At 38.0% G+C, this 23088-nt stretch overlaps 1 protein-coding gene across 3 annotated transcripts in view; it reads right to left on the bottom strand.

The window, feature by feature from the left end:
* Positions 1-23088, bottom strand: part of LOC136863114 (CD151 antigen) — a 218145-nt gene that overhangs the window by 78146 nt on the left and 116911 nt on the right. For all 3 annotated transcript variants that reach the window (XM_067139454.2, XM_067139456.2, XM_067139453.2), the window contains exon 2: positions 10499-10601. In XM_067139454.2, the coding sequence (XP_066995555.1) occupies positions 10499-10576 (78 nt within the window). In that variant the 5' untranslated portion in view covers positions 10577-10601. The remainder of the gene's footprint in view (positions 1-10498; positions 10602-23088) is intronic.

Genomic DNA, 23088 nt, shown 5'->3' with positions numbered 1-23088 from the left:
AGTATTCAACTTCTTTTTTTTTGTTACCTTTTTTGCCCCCCTTAAGGGGATTTTACAAAAAAATGTGTTTCTTTATTTTTAAAGGAGATTCCAAATACCAATTTTTACATCTATAAACTGTTAAATTTTTGAGATATAGATATACTCATTTTTATAATTCACCCCATTTTCTCACACCCGTTCACCTCCCCTTAAGTGGATTTTCAAAAAACGCAAGAATACGTATTTCTTTATTTTTAAAGGAGATTCCAAATACCAGTTTTCATGCCTTTATACTGTTCAGTTTTTGGGATGTGGATACACTTATTTTTAAAATTCATCCCCCCCCTCTTTTTGCCCCCTTAGCGACCGAATATCCAAAAATCCTCCCTTAGTGAGCACCTGCATTATAATATGAATGTATCCCCAAAATTTCATTCCTTTATGTCCAGTAGTTTTGGCTCAGCGATGATGAATCAGTCAGTCAGGACAAATTATTTTATTATATGTTGTACCAGGAATGCCTAAGGTCATATTTATTCCTGGGACATAGCTCATTATTTTATCAAGTATTGGAAATAATACGGCTTGGAACAGCTGGTCACAGCATATAGGTTAGCGATACAATGTGAAGCTCGGAGCGAGCGAGAGGGAAGAGTACACGTCATCAGTTGTGACATGTCACCGACTCACCTGGAATATTCTGGATCATTTTTAATATCTCAGCAACCAGTTCAGATATCAAAATTTAAGGCACATCACCATGAAGCTTAGTAATTAGATGTCATCATATTAAAATTTCATGTTAATCGGCCTACAGGTTACCGAGAAATCAACGTGGAATGAAACAATTTTTCTGCAAGCAAACTGCAGTGGCCTTTACTCTGCATATAAAAGAGAGGGGGGTCAGCAATGTGAAGGTAGTTATGAATCTTAACTTAACCATGGCGGTATGTCAAACTGACATTACACGGGTCGCGAATGTGAAACTCTATGGTCCGTAATACTGTTCGCCGGACTTGTGAAAATTTCAATCGTGCGTTGATACTTGAAAATATTCAGCATGCGCCAAAGTAACTTGGACTTATAAATTTCTCAACCTGTGCTAAGGTCAACTTTAAGCTTTAACCAGTGCTGCATGAGACTTGTAAAATTTCACTAAAGATGATAATGCAACTTGAGCATTTGACCAAGTGTTAGCCAGACTTAGGAATTTCATATCTGTGAGACTTATAACTCAGTAGAATTCTTGATATCTTGAACTTGACATATTTTCGGTGATTAAATTATCGAATGTGATGTATTTATGAACAGTCATACAAGACGATTCATTGAATATTAAGGCCATTTTTCAGTAAGTTTAGACAATACTAACTTAGTTGAAGGAAACTGACAGTTATTAATATTTGATGTAGCAAACATTCGCACTTCACAATACGATGATTTTTTATTTTTTTTGCTAGGGGCTTTACGTCGCACCGACACAGATAGGTCTTTTGGCGACGATGGGATAGGAAAGGCCTAGGAGTTGGAAGGAAGCGGCCGTGGCCTTGATTAAGGTACAGCCCCAGCATTTGCCTGGTGTGAAAATGGGAAACCACGGAAAACCATTTTCAGGGCTGCCGATAGTGGGATTCGAACCTACTATCTCCCGGATGCAAGCTCACAGCCGCGCGCCTCTACACGCACGGCCAACTCGCCCGGTACGATGATATTTAATGTCATTCTCAACTAAATAACCTAAACCTAAATAGACTGCGACTTTATTTTCTTGAACATAGAATGAACTGTACTATAAACTGCAAATAGTGTAAAGAGAAAAACTGCTATGAACTGTGCTGTAAAAATAATACTTTGGAACCCAGAACTCTGCTTTTAATTTCAAGGTCTCGAATATCTTTACTCCAAACTATGTTTTTGAATTCAATCTAAGTGATAGACTGTGGCACGAATTGTGATACAAACTGTGATACTTAGTGCTATCGTTTCTGACTTCAAACAGATAAAATCGTATTAATTCAACACTCTTTAAAAGTCAAAGTGTCAATTGAACTTTCTCGATCTAACGTGTGACAGAGGAATCTTGACCGAGTGTTGCTTTCACCATATTAACCTGAACAAGATAAGACGCGGGACGTCGCGAGGGATGGTACGAAATACGATGCAGGACAACGTGAGACGACGTGGGTGATGGTACATCATGACATCCGTAGAATTCATCGATGCTGTACTACACCTCATCAGTTCCAGCTCGAATAACATCTCAGGTGATATGAGTGCATTTAATCTCAATACTATTTGAACCATACAGACAGTGACAAATATTGAAGTCATTTTAAAGATGTTAAATTCAGTCACTAATTCATAATACGACTTCGTGTGTCGATAATTTTATTTTCAAGTGAACATTCAAAGAACTCTGAAATTCATAATTTTCAGTGATAATTATTTTTTCTTAATATTCAAGTGAATATTCAAAGAACTCAGAACTTTAAAAGTTTTCCCATAATAATAATTTTTATATAATTGCCCAGTGAAAACAATTCTTAGACTGTAGGAATTTCATTAGAAGGACTACAGGTTTCAAGAATAGAATAATTTAAGTGTTGTATTGAATATACAAATGATATCATATTTTAGAGAAAGACTTTGGGAAATCTGAAAGAAACATTCATTTCCATGAAAGTGATTAATTTTTGTTTACTACAAAAATACTTTGAGATTTTGAAAGTGAAAATAACAATTCTTACAAGAAAGAAGTTACTATTAATTTGGTTTTACCGGTGAAATAATAGGATTTTCTGCATCTCAGACAAATTGAATAAAGCTAGTATTAGAAATGAACCATTATTATTTCACACTGCAAGTACCTTTCTCTGTGCCGACTCCTAAGAACTGCTCACTCCCTAAGACCCATCTCATGCTCCTGTTCAAACATCTTTTCCTGGTACAATATATAGATTAGAAAACATTCCAATCAGATACATTTAATGTGTTAAAAGAATAATTTGCTAATATAAGCAACATTCTTATTCCCTTCATACACAATGATCTGCCATTTTGTTTTTATATTATCCTGTATGGATCCTTTCCTCCTTTTGTGTTTGTCCTGTGTTCTTAATCCTTTACCAACTGTATTTTATTTTTATCTATATTTATTCCATTTTCCTATATTTATCTGACTTTCTTCTTATCCAAGACAGAAGATTTGTCAAGAAGATTTGGAGATGTCCTTGTTCTTTTTTATTTTCATGTTTGTCCTTGTCTCATCTTTCTGTTGCTCCCTCTTCCCGCATTGACTTGCCATTACGTATCTTCCTATTCTGTGTTCCTTTTCTTGTTCCCATCACTCTATGTGTGCTTTATCTTTATCCTCTTGTCGCTCATTGCCAGCATTGAGTGCAGCAGTTGGTAGCTATGTACTATTAAGTACAGTCGCAAAAAAAAACCTTGAAGTGGAACTAACTGCAACAAAAATGGTTCTTGTTTTAAATGGTAAGTAACATGCTCCAAACCAACATACAAAAATATACATCCATACCATCGCACAAAATGAGTTTTTTCTGGCCACCATCTTGAAAAACATCAAAAATTAAGAAAAACCATAAAAAATTGTATGTGGTATCAAATTACAGGAATTCCTTGCTGAAAAAGAATATGATATTTGTTTTTAAAAGTAAAATGTTTACAAAAATGAAGTTGGGGAAAAATGATTAAGATCGTATTACTACACGATTCTGAGCGATCAGGAAATTTTGAAATGCAGTTACAGCCGGTTAATCATATGCTACCTTTTTTGCAGTTTAGGTCATCGTAATTATGCTAAATGTGCAAGAATATAACTTCAACAAATGCAGGAACTAAAAACTATGAATCCAGAACTCTACAAAATGCTGAATAAAGGCCATTCAACTGTACAAAGAAAGGACAGGAAGTGGTCTGGAGTTTTGACTGATATGTATTGTACCAGGAACATACGTCCATAAGATATTTCTTGAGTGTTATGAGATATGAATAAGTAATGCGCTTCTACTCGCCTCAGCTTGTGTTTCTAACAAGTCTTGCAGGAGGTAGATAGGCAGCCCGCTCCAACCCGCCGCAACCAGACAGCGCTGACCTCTGACAAGGATAAGTTCTGTCACACTTTCAAGAGAATTCCATGAAAAAAAATTAAAAACTTCTATAACAATTGACCTAGTGACATGAGAACTACATCATTGTGTGTTTAGCAACATAAAAGTCTCCGTGTACAAGTTTCAGGAAAATCCATACAGGGAAACAGGAAATATCCCACGAGGATGTAATCACACTATTGGATGATATCAGAGCCAAAAACTGTATAAAAGAAGGCTGTCAGGCTAGAGCATTTATCGTTGAGAGTTCTTACCCATCAGGCTCGCCATGGAATGCTGCGATACTGCTCGAGGTGCCGTTGAAAGTCTGTCAGAAACTCTGTTCAAATGAACTCGATATTCTGTGAGTACAGTGAAATTTATAATCCCATATGTAAACAAGGGCATAGAATGTGTTCAAGTCTAAAATATTTTGATGGACAGTGAAACTCAACCTCGTGTGTAAACGAGGACATAGAAAATTTGAGTCTTTGAAATATCTTGGCGAACAGTAAAACGTACAATCTGCACGGTCAGGTGTCTTGAATACGTTAAATCTTTTCATGTGAAACATTAGGACTTTTCAGCATTTCACATTATGCAGTGAACGTTAACCCACCATATTTCACTCTATATGAAAGGAACTTTCATTTAACTTTTGTAAACTGCCAAGTTTAAAAAAAAATTCATCTCTTTTAAACTAGGTGAACGTAACTGTCCCGTTCTACGTGTGAATATTTTAAATAGCACAAGTGGTTCATAGACTGTTGACTTATGAATTATTATTATTATTATTATTATTATTATTATTATTATTATTATTATTATTATTATTATTATTATTATTATTAGAACATTTCTATGAACTTGTGATATAGATCTGTGCCTAAAGCAGTGTCTGATAACACAAACTCTTACATGTCTTTCAGTGTTCGTATGACAGACAAACTCTCTTCTAGTTTCTTTATTTCATGATAAATACCAATTATTCAGGGACTTTCAAACTTAGTTATCTTCTTCTTAAAGGCGGCAAGAAACCACTAAATTCATCTCACTTAATTTCTACATTTTTCTCAGAGTGAGTGTTTGTGTTTAATTCAATAGCTGTTTGAACTTAAAGTTACTATAGTTTTGTTTGAAACATAAAAGTGAAAGTGCTTAGGGGACTTTCAAAAGGTGGACACTCGTACTAAGTAAAATTACGAGTGAAGTGACCCCACGACAAGATCATCCAGAGCTTCCAGGTCATCCATGGATCGTGGTACTATGGTGGTGAGCGCTCATCCATGGATCGTGGTACTATGGTGGTGAGCGCTCATCCATGGATCGTGGTACTATGGTGGTGAGCGCTCATCCATGGATCGTGGTACTATGGTGGCGAGCGCTCATCCATGGTTCGTGGTACTATGGTGGTGAGCGCTCATCCATGGTTCGTGGTACTATGGTGGTGAGCGCTCATCCATGGTTCGTGGTACTATGGTGGTGAGCGCTCATCCATGGTTCGTGGTACTATGGTGGTGAGCGCTCATCCATGGATCGTGGTACTATGGTAATAATAATTTTGTGTGGCTATTTCTAGCCGAGTGCAGCCCTTGTAAGGCGGACCCTCCGATGAGGGTGGGCGGCATCTGCCATGTGTAGGCAACTACATGTTATTGTGGTGGAGGATAGTGTTATGTGCGATGTGCGAGTTGCAGGGATGTTGGGAACAGCACAAACACCCAGACCCTGGGCCATTGGAATTAACCAATGGAGGTTAAAATCTCCGACCCGGCCGAGAATCAAACCCGGGACCCCCTGAACCGAAGGTCAGTATGCTGACCATTCAGCCAATGAGTCGGACATGGTACTACGGTGAGGGGCAGACTATGTGGGACCATAGTCCCATGGTGGGATGTTGCCTGGAAAACCAGTTCAGAAGACTATGCTCAGATACTGTATAGAGGTGATATGAATTTATTTTGCCAACACTGAATTAATTGAAGTTTAGGAAAAAGAACTTAAATTTTTCATAGATAGAACCTCTTCCTCTGTACCATGCTCTAGCATTCTCCGTTCATGCCCTGTCTGAATTCATGATCTCAACATAAACTTTCAGCTAGTATGGGCAATTTACTGGTATAGTGCACTGAGCAAACACTCATGAAATGCACCAAACTTTATTCTGGTATTACTCATGGAGAAGGAATGACTGAAAGTCAACGTGAAACTTGGATTCTAAATGCAGTGAAGTAACATGTGCAATGAGTTTTCTGACCAGTGTTTCACATATTGGTAGTGAACAACATACTGATTTAAATGGTGCAAGGATGACTGGATATTTCCAAGATATGAAAAAGATAACACAATTTTGTATAGATGACAATCCCTTTACTGCTTTTTCAAGTGATTTATGGAATATCTATATATATAAAATAACATGTCCTGATTCATCATCGCCGAGCCAAAACTACTGGACATAAAGAAATGAAATTTTGGGGATACATTTATATTAGGGTGTAGGTGCTCACTAACGGAGGATTTCTGGATATTCCAGTGCTAAGGGGGAGAAAAGGGGGGTGGGGTGAATTTTAAATGAGGATATCTATATCCCAAAAACTTAAATTGGTATTTGGAATCTCCTTTAAAAATAAAGAAACACATTTTTTTTGTTTCCTGGAAATCTCATTAGGAAGGATGAAAAAAAGGGGAGAAGGGGTTGAACACCTATTATGAGGAGACTTATATCTCAAAAACTGAAGATGTTACAGACATGAAAATTGGTATTTTGAATCTCCTTTCAAAATAAAGTAACACGTATTTTTGTGTTTTTGGATAATCCAATGAATAGGGGGTGATCAGGAGTGACAAACGGGGTGAAATTTTGGAGAGACTAACTCTGCAAATTATCTCAGACACGTAACATATTACAGATTTGAAAACTGGTATTTCGAATTTCCTGTAAAATTAAAGAAGCATAAATATATTTTTGCAAAATCCACTTAAGGGGAACTGAAAAAGGGACTGAATTCTGAAAATTAGCATATCTACAGTATATCTCAAAAACTTAACATGTTGCAGGTGTGAAAATTGGTATTTGGGATCTCCTTTAAAAGTAAGGAAACATGTATTCTTTGGTTTTCAGAAAAAAACCCTTAACGGGGGAGAGGGGTGAAAGGATTGAAAAATTAGTTGAATTATTTGTATGAGAATGTATGTATACCAAAAAATCTAAGAATGATACAAATGTGAAAGCTGGTAATTGGGATCTCCCTTAAAAATAAATGAACGTGCATTTGGGGGGGGGGGGATAAACTTGGTAAGGGGGAGGGGATGAAAACGGAGATGAATTCCTTATACGAGGATACATATATCTCAAAAAGTAAAGATGTTACAGTCATGATAATTGGTATTTGGAAGCTCTTTTAAAGAAACGGGTACTGTTTGTTTATAGAAAATTCACTTGAGTAGGGAGTATGAATGGAAGTAAAAAAAACTGACTTCTTTTTCTGGAGAAACTTATATCTCTAAACTGAAGGTTCCAGACATGGAAATTGGTATTTGGAATCTCCTTTAAAAGTAATGAAACACGCATTCTTTGGGTGGGTGGAAACCAACTTAACGGGCGGGGGTGGAGTGAAAAAGGAGTTGAAATCTTTGTAGGAGGATACTTAAATTTCAAAAAACTAAAGATGTTACAGATGTGAAAATTAGTATTTGGAATCTCCTTTAAAAATAAAGAAACACGCATTTTGGGGGGGGTGGGAGATATCAACTTGGGGGCGGTATAAAAGGAGTTTAATTCCTTTTTTTAGGATACATATGTCTCAATACTGAAGATGTTACAAGCATGAAAATTGGAATTTGGAAGCTCCTTTATAAATAAAAAACAAGTATTTTTTGTTTTCGGAAAATTCACTTAATGGGGGAGGGAGAAAGGAAGTGAAAAATATTAATTCTTTTTATGGAGAAACTTAGATCTCAAAAACTTAAGGTTACACATGTGAAAATTTTTATTTGGAATCTCCTTAAAAAAAAAAAAAAGAAACACACATTCTTTGGAGGGAGTGGGGTGAAAAAGTTTAATTCTTTTTATGAGGATACTTATATCTCAAAAATTGAAGATATTAGAGGCATGAACATTTGTAATTGGAATCTTCTTTCAAAGTAAAGAAACATTTGTTGTCCTCGGAAAATCCACTTAAGAAGGGTGAATGAATTGAAAAATTTGTTGAATTGCTTGTTTGAGGATACTTATATCTCAAACACTAAAGATGTTAAAGATGTGAAAATTGGTATTTGGAATCTCCTTTAAAAAACATGCATTTTTGGGTAGGGGGAATCAACATAACGGGTAGGAAAGGAAGGGTGGGGTGGAAAAGGAGTTGAATTACTTTTATGAGGAAACTTGTACCTCAAAAACCGAAAATGTTACAGACATGAAATTATTTTTAAAGGAGATTCCAAATACTAAAGAGACACGCATTTGTTATTTTCGGAAAATCGACGTAAGGGGTGTGAGATTGAAAATAAGTAAATAAGGAGTTAAAATATGTTTATGAGGATACTTTACTTTAAAAACTGATATCATAAAAACTGAAGCTGTTACAGACGTGAAAGTTGGTAGTTTGAATTTCCTTTCAAAATAAATGAAACACGTATTTTTTTGTTTTTGGAAGTTCACTTAAGGCGGGAGAGGGATGGAAAGAAGTCAAGAAGAAGAAGTTGAATTATTCTTATGAGTATACATTTATTTCAAAAACTGAAGGTGTTACAGATGTACAGACATTAAAACTGGTATTTGGAATCCCCTTTAAAAATAATGAAACACACTTTTTTTGTTTTTGGAAAATCCAATCAAGGGGCTGAAAAGAATTGGAAAAGCGGGTGAATTTTTAATATGAGTACCGGAATATCTACATTATATGTAAAAAACTTAACATGTTAGAGGCAAGAAACTTGGTATTTGGAAAGTCCTTTAAAAATACAGTAAGATGTACCTTTTTGTTTTTGGAGAAGGCATTTAACCGGGGGTGAAAAGAAGTGAAAAGTAGTTGAATTATTTTTTATGAGGATACTTCTATCTTAAAAGCTAACGATGTAACAGACATGAAAATTCGTATTTTAATCTCCTTTAAAAATAAAGGAACATGTATTTTTGTTTTCAGAAAATACACTTAGATAGGGGTGGGGTTGCAGGAAGCACTGATCAAGGGGTTGCATTATTTTTATGAGAATACTTATGTATATCTCAAAAACAAGATGTTACAGATGTGGGAATAGGTATCTGGAATCTCCTTTAAAAATAAAGAAACATCTATTTATTTTTTCGACTTGAGAGAAGACTGTTTCTCACATGTACAGTTCAATGTTGTATGGTTAGCCCCAAAAGGTACTATCACAAACGTGGTTTACAAGGAATTTCTGGGGTATATGAAACTCAATTTTTGGGCGAGTTTTTATACTTTGGGAATTTTCAGATAATGTCTTAGTACAATGCCGAGGAACGATTACTTTGATTAAATTACTAAATCCATGTGAGCGAAGTCGCAGGTAATTGCTAGTTTTAAATATTTTGGTAGCGTTCTGGATTCGTTGTTTATAGTACCTGCACTTGTTGAAGGTATATTCTTGTGCATTCACCAAAATTACTATGACCTGAACTCCCCAAAACAGGTAGCACATTCTCAACTGCCTTCAAATGCATTTCAAAATTTCCTGACTCTTCAGGGTCATGTAGGTATACATTCATAATTTATTTCCCCTACTTCATTCTTGTAAACATTGTACTTTTAAAAACCAATATCATATTCTTTTTCAACATGAAATTTCCTGTAATTTGATACAACATATTATTTTTAATGATGTTTTCTTAAATTTTTGACGTTTTTGAAGATGGCAGTCAAAAAACGCATTTTGCATGACAGTATGGATGTATATTTTTAGTATATTAATTAGGAGCATGTTACCTACTATTTATTAAAGAATCATCTTTTGTTGCAATTAGTTTCACCTCTAACACTATTTCTACTGCACTTTACAGGGCTAAAAAAATTGTCTGTTTACACCACTTTCAGAAGCAGGTTGTAAGATTGACAAACCAAGTGCATATTGGATAATTTTATTGCGGCTCAAATTAATGACAGTTAAGAAGCAACTATGACATATTCTTCCTATCCTCAAAATACCTAGTTTAGGGAGCCAAATTTCATGCTGAAATTTTCTGTTCATCATCTTTGCACAAACTGTACACATTAAGGTTTACTCAGTATTGCCAGATAAATTGTTTCCAAATATTTATTTTCAAGAATATGTCATTTAGAACTATTGCTCTAGATTAACATATTTTCTTAAATTTAATTAGTTTTTATCTTGAAACTAGTTATCACCCAGTTACTGTAGATGTATAAATAACAAACAATACTTACAAAGAGGAGTGAGTTGATAATGAATAATGTGTATTTCATATAATCTCCACAGGACCCCACATATCGTCCAATGCCCATTTTGAAGATCAGTGTCTGATCAAACCTGAAAAACAGAATGTAGATCAAAATTAATGGTATAAAGAAAGAAAAAGAGAAATGGCAATATATACTTAGCACAGCTGATGTATTGTAGTTCAGAGAGTTCTGATCTTAGGTGGAAATTAAACAAATATGATGTGGTTTTGAAAAAATCTTTAATCAACTAATTACTAGTAAGAGTTAAGTCCAGTTTGCTGGTAATATTGAAATTATGTCTGTGTAAATATGGAGACAATGAAGTCATCAAAGTTCTTTCTCAGCAGTGAAGTCACTGGGACAGACAGCCAATGAGTGCCTCCTGTTCCCCTGATTTTCTGTCCTCTTCAATGTTGGCAAGAATGGTTTTCTGTGTTTTTCATTGGTCTCTGTCCCACTATGGTATTGGCTATTGTAAGCCGGGACAAGTGGCTCGAACGGTAGAGCACAGGGTTCATGACACCAAGTTGGAAAGTTTGATTCCAGTTCAAATACACCAGCCTCGTGTCAGTAGATTTATCGGCATGTAAAATAAACTCCTAATGAACAAAAAGAATCTCAAAGATGGTACCAATGGTTTATGAGATGTAAAACCAATAACATTATTAGCTATTACAACTTCATTACTATGGCATTCCATGGTTTCCCATTTTCACACCAGGAAAATGCTGGGGCTGTAGCTTAGTTAAGGGCATGGTCACTTCATTCCCACTCTCAGCCCTTTCCTATTCGATCATCGTCATAAAACCTATATGTATCGGTGCGACGTACAGAGGAGTGTAAAAAAAAAAAGAAGAAAGAAAAGAAAACAACTTCATTACTAATTATCTGCTTATAACAACTTTCACCATTAGACAGGTGTTGCAGGTAACTAATTGCTTCTACTGTAGATTATACTATTGATACTGATAGGATGCCATCAAATGTTAATTTGTTTCCAAGGAGTTCCTGATCAATCATATGGATATGTGACTCCATTACATTCATAGGCTTGCTGAACATATTTTTAATTATCAACATTCAAACCAGGGTGCTTATGCAACATCCCAGTGAGCTTCTCATTCTAACGGTTAATGGAGACCACTTGTGGACTGGATAATCCTAGTAGCCCAAATATAAGGACAGCCATGATTCAGAATATTTCTGCTTCTCCGTTTGCTTCTACATATTAAAATAAATGTCTATAGTTTTTGCCATTATTAATTAATTAACTTATTTATCTTACGGCTTTTAGTGCTGGAAGTGTCCGAGGACATGTTCGGCTCAACTGGTGTAGCCCCTGTAAGGCAGATCCTCCAACGAGGGTAGGCAGCATCTGGCGTGTATAGGAACTGCGTGTTTTTGTTGTGGAGGATAGTGTTGTATGTAGTGTGCAATTTGCAGGAATGTTGGGTACAGTACAAACACCCAGTGTCTGAGCCAGGGAAAGTAACCATTAAGGTTAAAATCTGCAACCCGGCTGGGAATCAAACCCGGTTCTCTCTGAACTGAAGGCAACTATGCTGACCATCTAGCCAAGGAGCCGGACTCCATTATTAACAAAACTGTGATAATGTGGAGCACTAGTAGTGGGATCTTTGCTGTGTTGAATGATTCTACCTAGGATGAAAATATGTCCCTAGCTTCCATAATACCGTATATTCATCCTCATGCAAATATTGGTCACCCAAGAACCTTTCTGGATGTAAACATGTCAAGCAAGTGGCTGCTCAATTAGGGTCACGTAGCTATCAGCTTGCATTTGGGAGATAGTGCATTTGAACCCTACTGTCAGTAGCCCTGAAGATTGTTTTCCCTGGTTTCCCAATTTTACACCAAGCAAATGCTAGGGCTGTATGTTAATTAAGGCCATGGTCACTTCCTTCTCACTCCAGCCCTTTCCATCGTCGCCATATGACCTATCTGAGTCAGTGCAACATAAAGCAAATTGTAAAAAAAGTAAACTAAACATGAGCATCAGCTAGTGCTAATATCTGGGATGTAGAGAGTGTTGTTCCCAGCCAAGCATGATGTGATCACCTTGTGATGAGAGCATCCATTCAAAGCATTGCAACAACAACAACAACAACAACAACAACAACAACAACAACAACAACAACAACAACAACAACAACAACAACAACAACAACAACAACAATAATAATAATAATAATAATAATAATAATAATAATAATGGTTAGTACTATTAGCTGCCATCCTCAGAGGCCTGGGTTTGATTCCCAGTACTGCCAGAAATTTAAGAATGGCAAGAGGGCTGGTAAATAGTTAAAATGGTATATGTAGCTCACCTCCATTGGGGGTGAGCCTGAAAAGAGCTGCACCACCCTGGTATGAGGACAAGAGTTTACTTTTCTGTGCCCTGTCAACTTGCATAGGGGCCTAGCTCTGAACTGAGTAGGGGTTAGACATAACTACGTGAGACATTGGAGTGGGGGCCCTCCACCCCGACATGGCACGTCCCAGTGGCTGATAGGGCAAGATCCTGCAGATATGCAGGACAGGTGTGAATAAGGCCTAGCGAAATAAGCACCCGCGGATCAACTGAGGGAATGAGAATATGGTCAACGGCCTCGACGGCAGAAGAAGATATATCCCAATGGCGGAGAGGGCGGATTAACCTACTGAACACAAGCCATCTATCAGCATCTTAACCCCATGTTAGGGGCGGCTTCATTAAAATCCTGGCAGTAGGTAGAAAATGAATAGGCATCTCCGAAAAACCATAAAAGTAGTTAGCGGGACGTTACGCCAATAACATTAAATTATTAGAAAATGAATAATAGAAATGAACCTCGGGAAAGGACATTACCCGTGGTTCGTCGAGGCACGCTTGGAGCTGGTGATGAGCGTGACAGCAGGTAAGCCACCAGTGACATGATGCTGATCAGGCGGGCACATGTCGGGTCACCCGAAAATTCTACAGCCGACAATTCAGCTAGGAGAACTCAACAGCCACCTACTCCTCCTGCCGAAGATGTTTCAGAAGTTCATCTGACCACCAAGGCAGGTAAACCGAGGCAGCGCTTGAAATGGACGGATGAAATTAATAAATTCATAATGCGCTGCTACTTTGTCACTACAAACTTAGAGAAAGACCTTATAACATACAGGAAAAATATGCATGGGTTGTTTGTGGAGAAATTCCCCCAGTACTCCTTTGTCACAGAACAAAGAATTGCAGACCAAAGACGTACAATAGTAACCAACAACAGACTTCCCTGCCACAATAATTCAAAATCTTAAAGAAGAAGCTGCTAAAATTCTAGCTACAAGGCCGAACAGTGAAGTCAACTCCATCTCAATGTCTTAAATTGGGCAAGGCGATACTGGAAGAATAGAACCTCAGGAAGACAAATCTGTGGAAATAAAAGAAACGGGTGATATGTCAGGCGCTGATGAAAAACGTCATGCTGACGACGTGTTTAAAGAGGCAATGGCGGAGTTCGGTGGTATCCAAGTGAACTATAGACTGAAACTACCCAGAATTCGAGAAACACCAATAAGAAAAACCCTTGTAAGTACTGTAAATGACATCCTAAAGCAGTATATAGAAACATCCAGTAGCACAGAGGAAACAAATGCCCTTGTTTATTGCACAGCAGCAACTGTGGTTAGGCTGAACAACCAAAATCTAATACCCCTCTCCAGAAGCTCTTGTAAGAACACATATTCTGAATACATCCCACCATGGCAACTTCAATTACAAAGTGATATCCAAGAGCAAAGGAAAACCATAGATCAACTTTCCGTGTACCTCTGTAACAAAACAAAAACGAAAACTAACAGAAATTTGAGGAATGTGTTCAGGAAAATTAACACCCGTATAAAGGAAGCTGAGCACAGAGAAAAGGTCAAAGAATACATTGACATCCAAAAACAAAAGTTGTGTGCAAAAGCAGCAAGGCTCAGGAGGTACAAAGAGTTTTGAGCTAGGAAATTGCAAAACAACATTTTCTCCAAGAATGAGGGCCAATTCTACAGAACGCTCAGGCAAAACCGGCAAATTATGGCAGAAGAACCTCGAAGTATGCGGGACACGGAAGGGTTTTGGAAATGTATTTGGTGTACCAACACTGTCCAGAACACAAACAAAACATGGATTAAGAAGGAGCAAAAAAACAATGCTTATAAAGAAATGAGTTTTGATACCATAGAAGAAAGCCATGTGAATAATGTTGCCATGAGAACTCAAAGTTGGAAAGCACCAGGTACAGAGAAAATACAATACTTTTGGTACAAACATTTCACTTGCATGCACAAGAAAATAGCCAAACAATTCACTAACCTTGTGCATCATCCTCAAGAGTGTCCTGAATTTCTTACATCAGTAATTACATAACTCCTACCCAAGGAAGGTGGAAATGCTAAAGATCCATCAACTTACAGGCCAATCACTTGTCTACAAATTATCTACAAACTATTTACATCCAAGCTCATAGAAGAAATGTATAAACATATTAGCAACCATAACATTCTGACCGAGGAGCAGAAAGGATGTAAAAAATCATCACTAGGGGGCAAAGAACAGATAATCATCAACTCCATGTTAACACAACAGGCAATACACTCGCACAAGAACCTGTACACAGTGTATATAGATTATCATTTGACTGAATTTCCCACTCATGGTTAAAAGAAGTACTTCATTTGTACAAGGTCAATCCTTCCATAATTCATTTTTGAGGTTACTATGAACATTTAGTGCTCTGCTCTAAGACAGAAAATAAATATATCATATCCGACACAATTAACATTGAACGCGGTATATTCCAAGGAGATTCATGAAGTCCTCTGTGGTTTTGACTTGCAATGAATCCCCTATCCAATCTTTTATAATCTACTAGTTTTGGATTTGATACTAAATATAGCAATAGGAAACACAGAATATCCCATTTGTTTTATATGGATGATCTGAAAGTGTATGCCTACAACAAAACACAAATAAACACTCTGCTGATTATAATAGACTCCTACTCATCTGATGTGGGAATGACGTTGGGAATAAAGAAGTGTAAACTGCTAACAATTGAACGTGGTCGGTATGCAAACTCCCAACCATATGAGCTTCATACCTGATCTTTAATTGAGGGAATGACATAAACAGATACCTACAAGTACCTTGGATTTGCTCAGAATACAATTCTGGAGCAAAAGAAAATCAAACAGGAACTCACTGACAAATATACATCGAGGCTGCATCAGATTTTGCGTAGCTACCTAAATGCCAAGAACAAAATCAAAGCAATAAACACACATGCTATTCCATCTCTTGTATATTCATTCGGAATTTTGAAATGGTCTGCTACAGAAATAGACAGCATCCATAGAAAAACAAGAACTTTGCTCACCACCTATAGATTACATCATCCAAATTCATGCATGGAAAGGGTCACTCTTCCATGAAAATCGGGAGACCGATGAGTACTGGATCTTCAAGTCATGCTCCTGAACCAGATAAAGAACCTAAGAAGATATTACCATAAAAAGCAAGAAAACAGCCTTCTCCACAAAGCTGTAGTACTTGCTGACAAGTACACTGTACTGTATGCATATAATGTCTCTGACCCTCATACAAATTACCAGCATACAAATCACCAAGTATCCCTGCAGGAGAAAGAAAGGACCTGGGGAGAGAAGACCCTCCATGGAAAATACTACAGCAATCTAAACCAACAGAGCATAGACAATAATGCGCCATGCATGTGGTTATAAAGTGGGCACTTATTTAGGGAAACAGAGGGATTTGCAGTTGATATACAAGAACAAGTAATAGCTACAAACAATTACAAAAAGTACATCATCAAAGACACCAGCGTACTCTCTGACAAACGCAGACGATGCTCTGTTCATCTCAAGACCATCGACCATATCACTGCAGGCTGCCCAATACTTTCCTCCGTAGAATACACGAGACGGCACAATCATGTCTAAGGAATTATACACCAAGCACTTGCTCAGAAAAACCAATTAACTCGGGAGCGTATCCCTTATTATAAGTACCATCCAACACCATTCCTGGAAAATGAGTCGATTAAGCTTTATTGTGACACTGCTGTAGTGACAGACAAAACAGTCAACCATAACAGACCAGGCATCACACTGATAAACAAGAAAACTGGGACAACATTCATTATTGAGATCGCAATCCCCCAATGAGATGAACATAGACAGAAATCACCATGAAAAAATCTGCAAGTACAGAGAACTTGCAGAAGAGATCAAGAGGATCTGGAAGATGAAACTGGTATGGATAGTCCCTGCGATTCTGTCAGTCAATGGCCTCATTCCACACACACTTCACAAGAGTCTGCAAGAACTGGGTCTTCCACCGAACATCTACAAAATTATGCAATATTCTGTCCTCCTGTTAACATGCAACATTGTGCGATCATTCTCGTAATCTAGGGTTTTGTTTTGTTTGTTTGTTTTCAATGTTTGTATTAACATGTGTAAATACTTTAATGATTGTAAAGCACTTGGTGCATCCTGTGCCCCATTACTACCCATATTTCCTGTGGAGAAGTGAATATAATAATAATGATGTAATGGTTATAGCGCCCGCCATGTTAATTTGAGAGGGACTGGTGACGTCACCATTTGGCCTGCCCGTTTACTCTTCGACTCAGTGGAAGGCTCTGTGATTGGGAAAACAAAGAGAAAAAAGAAACAGTAGACAGTGACGAGAGCATGGATGGTGAAATTATGTCAAGAAGTAGATGGGCTTATCCAGTTAACACGCGACAATTGGTGTCAGAATTGGGATTGACTTGTAGCTAATAACTTCTAGTGAATGGTAAAGTGGATAACAAACAGTTTCAGGCTCTTCTTAATAATCACCGAACTGTCATCCAAACAGGACAAAACCAAGTGTAAACTGAAACTAGAATTAAATGAACTTAAGTGTGGACAATGTAAATTAGAATGGGAAATGCGCTCTCTTGAAACAGAAGTTAACAGTGACATTATGCACGATGTTCAGGAATTTATAGAAAAACAGCTTAAAGAAATACCACAGGTTGTGGAGTGTGGGGTTCGAAACCTGAAAGAGGAAGCGAGTGCCCTGCGTATGAGAGTGATGGATATGAAGACTCATGCTAGGCCTACCAGCAGCCACAGCGGCAAAAATACCACAAAGGTAAAGCCTCCATACTTCAATGGGACCACTTCTTGGAGGAACTTCCTGACCCAATTTGAGGCCGTGTGTGGGTACAGCGGTTGGACATCGGAGGAAAGGGTGTACTCCTAATCGCTGGACTACATGGACCAACAGTGGAAGTGTTAAACAGCCCCTAGCCGGGTGCCACCTACGGAGAGATTGTGGGAGCGCTTTACAACCAATATGGTGAACACCAGCTGACAACCGCATACTGAGTCCAGCTGAGAAAGAGGAACCAGCGGTCTAATGAGACGCTGCAGGAGTTTGCACAAGATGTGGAGCAGTTAGCCCACAAGGCTCTTGATGGGCTTCCTCTGGACCACATTCAGTTGGAAGCAGCCTATACTTTTATTGATGGGCTTCGTGATACTGAGCTCCATCAAATGCTGATTCTCAGCGGGGAGCACAACCTCAGGGAGGCCTTGAACCCTGAGGATGGAAGTGGTGAAAAAGAACAGCGGTGCCGTCGCTAAGGATACGAGCCGTGAGAAGCGAGGACATGTCGGAGACCCGCCCTGTCACAGGATAACGACGCTCACCACTGTTGACTTAACTCATTCTTTCCTTTAATTTCTTTAATTATTAACAAAATTCTTAGTGGAAATACACACAAAAGGTTGTTCTTCAGCAATTAACCAATTTGAACAGCACCACAGCAAGCAGCCTGTTTAGTGACTTTGTTAGTGCATAGTCAAATACTGAACAATTTTTAATTGTATAATCATGCTGTACTTTGATTTCATTGTAATACATGTATAGTAATTGTTCCTTTGGTGAAAGATTTATAGTATAGAAACAAAATTTCAAAACAATATTATTACCGCACTTAAGTCGGTAGACTGTCAACCTTTACCTCTCTGTCCAAATTCACTCAGAAAGCATTAAAAAAGTATCATTTTGCAGCTATACTTTTTATTTTTTCTGTGTACCCCACCATCTGCTATATCCCTTAATCCTGGGTACTAATTTTTGAGCTCCCCCACTTTTAATTCCCAATTGTCGCTACTGGGGAGAGGAAGGGTAAGAGATGTTATTGTGAATTTTCTCTTCTTATGTACTCTCTTCAATTGCATATCCATCATCCTTGGCATGTTATTGTTGCATTACTGTTCATCATATACATAGTTACATACTTGAATTACATTTTCTAGCTAATTCTTTACCATCGTATTACTCAAATATTTTTCAATACAGCTCACAAAGTTGCAAGGAATGTCTGCCAGCCTTACATTATTTGCATTTAAGGACTGAACTATAATCTGCATTTCATAGGTAATGGACCACTTAGTTGTCTCAAACATATTTAACACAGATAGAGGAATATGTGTATGATGAGCATTTATGCAGCTATTCCATACCAAAGGTTACATATGGTGTGGAAGGTTACTGACGCACTAAATGAACACAACTAATAGATATTCGGGAGAAGATCACAATGTTGCAAGTTTCAGTTCCGTAGCTTGCACCGTTCTTGAGGAAAGTCGTGTTTATGGAATTGCAAAAACTGCAACGCAGCAGCTGGCAGTAGCTACTTGTGAGGCTGCAGGGGTACGTGGCTAAGTGTTTAAACCAGTTGCTGCCTAATGTTGTATCTTCAAGGTTGAGAGTCTGTTGTCAACAAAAACTATACGGTAACAACATTCATGTCCTCTTCCCACAAGATCGATAAAGACTAGTACACTGACCAAGTTTTGTGACAGTACAGGGTGTAGCTTCACACATTAAACTTAACAAACGTAATGAACATTCGGTAAATATTCAACAATACAGCAGTAGGCATAACTTGGCCTATTCTATGATGATTCCATCCCCTTATTTGTGCCCTCAACCTTTACAAAGTGCCTTTTAACAAAGTTCATTTCAATGCAGAATTAACTGTGTTCTTACAGAACTTTATAATTACGGCAGTTTTCCTCGCTCCTACAACGTAATTTAAGAAGGCAGCAGACTTATCTCATCGCAAAAGATTGACAACAAACTAGCAACTTTAAAATTTATTTAAACTCCACTTGGAATAATCAATAACACTTTTCTTTATTATTATTCTAAAGATTAAGCTATTTACACTCAGAGCTTATTTCTTACAGGGCATCTTGCAACATTGTTCAATTCAATGCAGCAATAATTATGTTCTTTTAGAACTACTAATATGCAACTTGTTACCACATCTTTAGACAAGTACATTCATAAAAGTATATAAATTAAGACTGTTAATAAGGCTTTATAAAGGCTTTATTTTCATCGAAAGGGGGGTAGCAGCCTTTCGGTAGTTGCAAGGGCGGCAGTCTAGATGATTGACTGATACGGCCTTGTAATAATACTCAACATGTCTTAGCTGTGTTGATACTGCTACACGGCTGAAAGCAACGGGAAACTACAGCCGTAACCACCTCCCGAGGACATGCAGCTCTCTCTGTATGAAAGATGTACTGATGATGGCTTCCTCCCGGGTAAAATATTCTGGAGGTAAACTAGTCCCCCATTCGGATCTCCGGGTGGGGACTACACGAGAGGGGGCGATCATCAGGAAGATGGATACTGACATTCTGCGAGTCGGAGCGTGGAATGTTAGAAGTTTGAATCGTTGTGGTAGGTTAGAGAATCTGAAAAGGGAGATGGATAGGCTAAAGTTAGATGTAGTTGGTATAAGTGAAGTACGTTGGCAGGAAGAACAAGATTTTTGGTCAGGCGACTACCGAATTATCAACACGAAATCAAACAGGGGTAATGCAGGAGTTGGTTTAATAATGAATAAGAAAATAGGGCAGCGGATAAGCTACTACGACCAGCATAGTGAAAGAATTATTGTCGCCAAGATAGACACCAAACCAATGCCCACCACAATAGTGCAGGTCTATATGCCTACTAGTTCAGCGGATGATGAAGAAATTGAAAGAATATATGAGGAGATAGAAGATTTAATACAATATGTCAAAGGTGACGAGAATCTAATTGTGATGGGAGACTGGAACGCAGTGGTAGGCCAAGGAAGAGAAGGTAGCACAGTAGGAGAATTTGGATTGGGACAAAGGAACGAAAGAGGAAGTCGGCTGGTTGAATTCTGCACTGACCATAATTTAGTCCTCACCAATACTTGGTTCAAACACCACAAACGACGGCTGTATACGTGGACGAGACCTGGAGACACTGGAAGGTATCAAATAGATTTCATTATGATTAGGCAGAGATTCAGAAACCAGGTGTTGGATTGCAAAACTTTCCCAGGAGCAGACGTGGACTCTGACCACAACTTGTTGGTCATGAAATGCCATCTGAAGTTGAAGAAATTGAAGAAAGGAAAGAATGCAAAGAGATGGGATCTAGACAAGTTGAAAGAAAAGAGTGTGATGGATCGTTTCAAGGAACATGTTGCACAAGGACTAAATGAAAAGGCCGAAGGAAATACAGTAGAGGAAGAGTGGAGAGTCATGAAAAATGAAGTCAGTAGGGCTGCTGAAGAAATGTTAGGAAGGAAGAAAAGATCAACTAAGAATCAGTGGATAACTCAGGAGATACTAGACCTGATTGATGAACGACGAAAATACAAGAATGCTAGAAATGAAGAGGGCAGAAAAGAATACAGGCGATTAAAGAATGAAGTGGATAGAAAGTGCAAGGTAGCTAAGGAAGAATGGCTGAAGGAGAAGTGCAAGGATGTCGTAGGCTGTATGGTCCTGGGAAAGGTAGATGCTGCATACAGGAAAATCAAGGAAACCTTTGGAGAAAGGAAATCTAGGTGCATGAATATTAAGAGCTCAGATGGAAAGCCACTTCTAGGGAAAGAAGACAAAGCAGAAAGATGGCAGGAGCATATCCAACAGTTGTATCAAGGTAAAGATGTAGATAATTTCGTTCTGGAACATGAAGAGGCTGTTGATGCTGATGAAATGGGAGACCCAATTTTGAGGTCAGAGTTTGACAGAGCTGTGAGTGACCTAAATAGGAACAAGGCACCTGGAATTGATGATATCCCTCTGAATTACTGACTGCCTTAGGAGAAACCAGCATGGTAAGGTTATTTCATTTAGTGTGCAAGATGTATGAGACAGGAGAAGTTCCATCCGATTTTCGGCAGAATGTTGTTATACCTATTCCCAAGAAAGCCGGTGCTGACAGGTGTGAAAACTACCGCACTATTAGTTTAGTATCTCATGCCTGCAAAATTTTAACACGTATTATTTACAGAAGAATGGAAAAACAAGTTGAAGCTGAGTTGGGGGAAGATCAATTTGGCTTCAGAAGAAATGTAGGAACACGTGAAGCAATCCTGACTTTACGTCTGATCTTAGAGGATCGAATCAAGAAGGACAAGCCCACGTACATGGCATTCGTAGATCTAGAAACGGCATTCGATAATGTCGATTGGACCAGGCTATTTATGATTCTGAAGATGATAGGGATCAGATACCGAGAACGAAGAATTATCTACAACCTGTATAAAAATCAGTCTGCAGTGATAAGAATCGAGGGCTTTGAAAAAGAAGCAGCAATCCAGAAAGGAGTGAGGCAAGGCTGCAGTTTGTCCCCTCTCCTTTTCAATGTTTACATAGAACAGGCAGTAAAGGAAATCAAAGAGAAATTTGGAAAGGGAATCACTGTCCAAGGAGAGGAAATCAAAACCTTGAGATTTGCCGATGATATTGTTATTTTATCTGAGACTACAGAAGATCTCGAGAAGTTGCTGAATGGTATGGATGAAGTCTTAGGTAAGGAGTACAAGATGAAAATAAATAAGTCCAAAACAAAAGTAATGGAGTGCAGTCGAACGAAGGCAGGTGATGTAGGAAATATTAGATTAGGAAACGAAGTCTTAAAGGAAGTAGATGAATATTGTTACTTGGGTAGTAAAATAACCAACGATGGCAGAAGTAAGGAGGACATAAAATGCAGACTAGCACAAGCAAGGAAGAGCTTTCTTAAGAAAAGAAATTTGCTCACTTCAAACATTGATATCGGAATTAGAAAGATGTTTTTGAAGACTTTTGTGTGGAGCGTGGCATTGTATGGAAGTGAAACATGGACGATAACTAGCTCAGAAAGAAAGAGAATAGAAGCTTTTGAAATGTGGTGTTACAGAAGAATGCTGAAGGTGAGATGGATAGATCGAATCACGAATGAAGAGATACTGAATCGAATTGGTGAGAGGAGATCGATTTGGCTAAATTTAACGAGAAGAAGAGATAGAATGATAGGACACATCTTAAGACACCCAGGACTTGTTCAGTTGGTTTTTGAAGGAAGTGTAGGTGGCAAGAACGGTAGGGGTAGACCAAGGTATGAATATGACAAACAGATTAGAGCAGATGTAGGATGCAATAGTTACGTAGAAATGAAAAGGTTAGCACAGGATAGGGTGGCA

This window comes from Anabrus simplex, chromosome 2 (genome assembly GCF_040414725.1).
Source record: "Anabrus simplex isolate iqAnaSimp1 chromosome 2, ASM4041472v1, whole genome shotgun sequence".
Taxonomy (NCBI): Eukaryota; Metazoa; Arthropoda; class Insecta; order Orthoptera; family Tettigoniidae; genus Anabrus; species Anabrus simplex.
The sequence above is the reverse complement of the archived record's forward strand: the minus strand, read 5'-3'. Positions and strand labels throughout refer to the sequence as shown.